The sequence below is a fragment of a genome, unplaced genomic scaffold, assembly GCF_019419815.1.
Source record: "Pyrus x bretschneideri cultivar Hongxiangsu unplaced genomic scaffold, Pyrus_bretschneideri_v1 Contig107, whole genome shotgun sequence".
NCBI classification, from domain to species: Eukaryota; Viridiplantae; Streptophyta; class Magnoliopsida; order Rosales; family Rosaceae; genus Pyrus; species Pyrus x bretschneideri.
Window position 1 is genome coordinate 758,804 of NW_025999399.1, and position 6,846 is coordinate 765,649.

Here is a 6,846-nt window from a genome sequence, read left to right on the forward strand (position 1 = left end):
TCCTTTGTAACATCCCACATCGCCCAGGGGAGTGGATCATGTAAACCTTATATGTATATTCCCATCTCTACCTAGCACGAGGCCTTTTGGGAGCTCACTGGCTTCGGGTTCCATTGAAACTCCGAAGTTAAGCGAGTTCGCACGAGAGCAATCCTAGGATGGATGACCCACTGGGAAGTTCTCATGTGAGTTCCTATAAACAAAACTGTGAGGGTGTGGTGCCAAAGCGGACAATATCGTGCTACGGTGGAGTCTAGCCCGGGATGTGACATCCTTCCATTGAGGCGACCCCTTTACTCCCTAACAAAACCCACCCTCTCTCTATTCCCACCCACTCCCCAATTTTCCCACACCCAAAACCCACTATTCCAAATGGGCAACCTAATGGACCTCTAAACGATGTTGTTCAATGCTGCGACCACCACCTCCCCCACCCTCCTCCAACCATCTCTCCGTCCGCTAAGATAACTGGAGTGAGGACACCACGTCGATTCTTCTCGATGCTGGGAGTTACCGTTACCTTAAGCTCAACTACTAGAATCTTTGCCAGAAGGACTGGCAGGAGGTTGCTAACGAAGCTGACGACTTTTTATTTTTAATTTTTGAAACAAATTTATTTATTTTTAATTAAAAATAAACTTTTATCTAATCTACATGGCATCATAATATTGAAGTGGTGCCCTACAGTGTGCCACATTAGCACACTAACATATTTTCTAATGGAATTCAAATAGAATGACAACATTGACTTACACCACCCAATTTCAAGGATGACATTGATTGATTTTTAACTTCAGAGATCATCTTGATTGAATGAGTCAATTTCAATAACTATTTGTGATAAAAACCCTCATATTTATGACCTATATTAGCCATCAGCTATTGTATTGATTTTTTTTAGTAGTTTTTATAGGAATGGAGATACATAACGTATTGAAGAAAGTATGTTACATGCACGAAAAGGAAAGAAGGAAAAAGAAGGGGGGGGGGGAGGTGGGGCCTCACACGCAAGCCGACCCATCTTGTAATAAAATGTTAAAAAAAAAAAGAATAAAAAGAAAAGAAAAAATAAAGAAAAGAAAAAAAAACATTATTATTGAAAAATAGAAAAAAAGGAAGTGAGAGGGAGAAGAAAGGACGACTTGGGAGACTGGGAAGAAGAAGAGGTCTTTTGCTTCCTGCGTGCTCGATTCCATTTGATCTTCCTCAATCCGACTGCTGCCCTCGTTTTTTATTGATTGAGGTACGTGTTTGTCTTTGCTCATCTTCCATCAATGGAATTACCTAATTACCCAGCTTCTGAATCACTTCCCCATTTTCTTAAATACTCTTCATCTCTGTGATTTCCTCTCACTCCTTGTCGTTGGAATGATATGGCGATTTTGTTCAGATTCTTTCTTTAAATTGATTGTTTGATTTCGCATTTGTTGGCGTATTTTTCTTAAGAATAAGTTAATTTTCATTAATATTTTCTTGATTGAGTTGATTTTGTGGTGTTAATCAACCTAAAACATACCATTCCTGGTCCCCTTAAATATCGGGATTTTATCCTTATTAGATGCTTAGTCCCAGGGAATACTGTCCTGTCTTCTGCAGTTTCCCCACACACACACACACGCATATATGATATTGAATTGGGAATTACAGTAATCATCATAGAATTCTGCATTTCTACTTCCAAAACAAAACCCTAGGATGGTCTCTTTGCTCCACGTTTGATTCAACTTGGAGAACTGTCTACTTACTATTTTCTGTTGGTCGATTTGGTTTCAGGGTTTCGAAAGAGAGAAGGTGGTATTCCGTTAGAAATTTGATATTTTGTATGCGGAACAAGTAGGGCAACTTTGAGGAATTCGTTTTTCTCTGAGAAGAAAATGATGGAGGGCGGTGCCAAATTCACTGGAATTATTGGTCTAAATAACCATGATATTAACTATGACAATTTGTCGCAAGGCTTCTACCTCAAACTCCATGAGGGTGAAGGTACCAACATGTCCATCGACAGTATGCAAACGAGCAACGATGGAGGCTCTGTAGCCATGTCTATAGACAACAGCAGTGTTGGTTCAAATACTAATGATTCGCACACTCGCATCTTGAACCACCAAGGGCTGCGGCGACGTGCAAATGACAACTACTCTGTGCAACATAGTGTTAACCACCGAGGAAGAGTCACACATGCTCTGAGTAATGATCAGCTTGCCCAAGCTCTACTGGACAGCCATTCCTTGACGGAGGGGCTTGAGAATTATGAGGAGTGGACAATTGACTTAAGAAAGCTAAACATGGGTGAAGCTTTTGCACAAGGTGCTTTTGGGAAGCTATATAGAGGTACCTACAATGGTGAAGATGTTGCCATCAAACTTTTGGAGAGTCCGGTAAATGACCCAGAAAAGGCTCAGGTGATGGAGCAGCAGTTTCAACAAGAAGTCAAGATGCTGGCTACATTAAAGCATCCAAACATAGTTCGTTTCATTGGTGCCTGCCGTAAACCAATGGTTTGGTGCATCGTAACTGAGTATGCTAAGGGGGGTTCAGTTCGGCAGTTCTTGGCGAAGCGGCATAGCCGATCAGTTCCATTGAAATTAGCTGTCAAACAAGCTTTGGATGTTGCGAGGGGGTTTGCATATGTTCATGGGCTTGGTCTGATTCACAGGGACTTGAAATCTGACAACCTGTTGATTTCTTCAGACAAATCTATAAAAATTGCTGATTTTGGAGTTGCCCGTATTGAGGTGCAGACAGAAGGAATGACTCCGGAGACTGGGACATACCGCTGGATGGCGCCGTAAGACTTCTAACTCATTAGCTAAAATATGTTATCCATTGTTGCTATCATTGGCCTCATCTTCTTTATTTTATCTGTGGGCTCATTTCATGGCTTTATAGGCTTTAGCATCTTCTTTTGAATTCTCAATTCTAAGTCTGGTCTTTCATAGACAGGTTTTATTGCAGTATGTGAGAGTTGTATGAATTTCTTACAGCTATGTATACTTGCTTTTTTGCAGATATAAATGTGCATTAACTTTCCGTTACTAATATTTCATGTCCTCTCTGCTTTGTTATTTTGTCGTTGCTTGTTGTAGACATGTACCCTGTATCTGATTTTGTGTCGAACTTTATTTTATCAATTTTCCGGTCTGAGAAACAAAGCATGTGTTGTAAAGCAAATCAAAAAACTTCATGCAAAAAGATTTACCTACAACGTTTGTATCATTGACTGAAATGGTTTTGTCTACGAAAATCGTGCTAGGATCCTAGGAACTCTCCTCACATCATGATGTAGTTTCAGTTTCAAATCCAATTGGTGGTATGAGTAGTTTTCCCTGTAAATTCTAGAAAAAGGAAAAAAAAAATCTAAGCAGATGGAAATTTTCATATATTCATCTATCATGTTGGTATTGCTCTTATACCCTATGATAATGAGGGGTTCATTCGGTGTCTACCGTTTTGTCATTCCCCCAACTAACCTTAGCCTCTTATACGTTGCAGATCTTAATTATGAGGATAATCTGTTTTTTTCCATACTTAAAAAGAACACAGTACTGTAGTTTGACAATTTCGGTAATTTATTTGATTTACCCCCACAAAGGGTTATCCCTTTTTGGTTACTGTATATTTACTATTCCCTGTTGCATGAAACAAGAAAAGTCACAAGTGTGTCCACTCTTTCCTTCCCTTGGTGGTGGATGAATGGTTAATACTTTGCTTGTATTTGTTGAGATTTAGTTCTGTCTATGTCTATGTTGCTCTTGAATTTACTTATATTAGAGAGTATTTGTCCAAATGAGTAAAATCAGCATTGAACTATTTTTGGAATGTTTGTAAGGAACATACCTTAATAATAACCAAGAGAATTTCACTCAGCCCATGATTCATTGCTGTCTGTTATCAATGGAAATTGAACCATTATTTGGTTCCAGAACAAGGAAGAATAATATTGGGGCATGGTTTTAGTAATTTGACTCTGTAGCCTATACGCAGATGTCGGAAAAGTAATTCAACTCTGGAGTCTATTGGATAATATGTGATGCACCGTGTGAAATATTATATATTGATTTTAGAATCTGAAGGTAGACCACGTGCTCCAACTTGTCTTGTGTTTGCATATAATCTACAATTGATGTCGAATTCCATAATGCTTTATTCTTATAATCTTTTTCACTTCTAATAATTTTGTTACCTACATATTTTAATTGATAAGTCATTGGCCTGCAGGCTAAAAGCGTCTCCTATTTGAAAACGTTGGTGGTAGCCATTGGTGTCTATAGAACTAGCATGCATTAACTTTCTACTTCATTTTTTTCTTTGTTTGGCTTGTTGTATGCCCTTAAAGTGTATCATCTGAACTATAGGTACGATTGCATCACTGATTACATTGTTGGCCTGGATGCACCTATAAGTGTTTTGGTGTGGGCTACTTAATTGCGTTGTTTGATCGTTTGGCTGTGTGCAGGGAGATGATCCAGCACAGGCATTACACACAGAAAGTTGACGTTTATAGCTTTGGGATAGTTCTTTGGGAACTTATAACAGGGATGCTTCCATTCCAGAACATGACAGCGGTACAGGCAGCATTTGCGGTTGTGAATAAGGGTGTCCGCCCTATCATTCCGAATGACTGCTTACCTGTTCTTTGTGAGATCATGACGAGATGTTGGGATGCAAACCCTGATGTCCGGCCACCCTTCACTGATGTTGTGAGAATGCTCGAGCATGCAGAGACTGAGATCATGACGACTGTTCGGAAGGCTCGGTTCAGGTGTTGCATTACCCAACCAATGACAGCGGACTGATCCCAGAAGAACGATTGGAAAGGAAAACAGGTATGAATAACAAGATAACAGAGGAAAAAGGAAACGGAAAGGAGAAAAAGAGGTAAGAGAGAGAAGGTAATCATATTGGAAGCCTTGTGTATTTATTAGGTTTCATTTCTTTGTTAAGATAAATAAAGAATTGGTGTCGAAAAAATATTTTGGTTTTGTGGTTTCTATTTGGTTGAATTTCTGACGCTGAAGAGTGAGTAATAGAAGAGGAGAATTGAATCTGATGATGTGTATGATTATGGCATGCATTGCATCCCCAGGTTCATATCAATTAATGTTTCCAGACGCATCGCAGTTCCGCTCAGGTCGAGCCCGGCCACTCAGCCCTAACACGTTTATTTGCGCTGTGCGCATCATCTTATCAAGCTGAGTAATTTAAACTTCTGGGAGCTAAGCTAATAGAACAACTAGAAACAATATCATCTTCTCTTCTTTGTCAACTTGCTGCCATCAAGCCATGGACTCTGCTTGGGCGTCCCAACATTGTTAAGAGCTTTCCAGACGACGCTGTTACACTTGAACCCTGAGCCGAAGGCGAGCTGCCAAACCCAATCGCCCCTCTTGATTTTTCAAGTTGCCTCTAAGTGAGTTCATACCAAACGCTACTACTGGAAGTGTTTCCAAATCGCTCCAGGGTTTTCCCGGATGCCTCCATGTACTCCTCCGTAAGCTCTAGGTCTGTATTTTGTCGAGCACCTTCTTGCTGGTCGCTAATATGCACGCGTGCTCGAAGGCGAGCTTGTAGTCGGGAAAGTAAGGCTTGTAATTGATTGATCGGCCGCCACATTATGTGTTAAGATCAAATCATTTAAATCTTAATATGCAAATGAATCAACGAGTCTAGACCTGCTTGGGTACATATTTGGCACACCATCGGAGCTAGAGAGCAGAATGGAGGCAGCCCCTATTCGAAAGAAACAATTAGGAAGGAGCATATCAAAATCATTGCCCTTGTACCATGTATAGCACACAGCCTCTGTGCTAACCACCAGTGCATATGTGCCAGGATGCACAACCCATTCCAAAAAGGTTAAAGCTCTGAACGTTAGGCCTCAGCTTGAAATGTTTGTCACTGTGGATGACAGCGATGGAGTCGCATTTAGAACTCCACAGTTCACCACCAGGATCCTAATGTCCTTTGCCCGGACTATGGTGGCTTCGAAAAGGTCATTTATGGCCCCAAACATAGCCATAGCTGCCTCTTCTCTCCATCTTTTAGCTTTATCTTGTAATCAGGGCGGTACACAAATCAGGGGATGTATGTCTCTTCGCCTATGCTGGAACCCTTGGGCACTCACTTTTGAAAATCAATGGCAGCATCGTTGAAGTTGCCCGAATTTCTCACTAATTCAATGAACTCCTTTGAGATCTTTGATTAATTTGGTGGCTCACGCACAAGCCAACATAAAATGAAACAAGGACATTTCAAAACTAATCAATTACATTGAACATCAACATATCCGGAGCCGTCGTCTACAAAGATGCAACTGACCATTGCGTTGAAGATTTGAACCTTGATCACCAAAGCGTTGTCGTGAGAGGAGTGGACATCTTCCAAATCCCAATAAAAAAACATCCGAATGTTGGACCCGGTTGGGAAGGGTTTGTTGATGTTAGCCACCATTTGAGGCTTCTTGCATGCCCGCTTTTCTTTCCTTCCTTGTCTTGCCAAGTATTCTTTCTCTCCATAGATGTAGCTGACATAGAACACATGGCTTTCCACTGAACTCTGGCACATGCCGGACCTTGGCAGAAAAATTCATGGCAAGCTTCGAGCAAGTTGTGTTGGAGCACATCACCAACACAACCAACATGTATGCAGATGCCTTGGCCACGCTCAGTTCTAGGCTCACTTTTGTTGAGGAGCAATCCAACATTGCTGTAATCAGAAAGGAAGCCCCAACCAGTGATGCAGTTTCCCCTGCAGAACATCGAAGGATGATGACTAAATGGAAACCGTCAGACAGGAGTTTCCATGCCAAGCGGCGAGCTCGGCATCAAGCATTTGAGGGATTACATT

General features: G+C 41.0%; 1 protein-coding gene and 1 pseudogene across 1 annotated transcript; one reads left to right on the forward strand and one right to left on the reverse strand.

Moving 5' to 3' along the window:
• Positions 1-1,085: 1,085 nt before the first annotated feature.
• On the forward strand, positions 1,086-5,047 carry LOC125471357 (serine/threonine-protein kinase STY13-like). Its single transcript, XM_048571683.1, has 3 exons — positions 1,086-1,243; positions 1,774-2,788; positions 4,457-5,047. Exons 2-3 carry the CDS (start codon positions 1,875-1,877, stop codon positions 4,794-4,796), a joined length of 1,254 nt encoding a protein of 417 aa, XP_048427640.1. The 5' UTR covers positions 1,086-1,243; positions 1,774-1,874; the 3' UTR covers positions 4,797-5,047.
• A 149-nt stretch (positions 5,048-5,196) lies between these two features.
• LOC125471415 lies at positions 5,197-6,564 on the reverse strand (annotated as a pseudogene).
• Between the last annotated feature and the right edge of the window lie 282 nt (positions 6,565-6,846).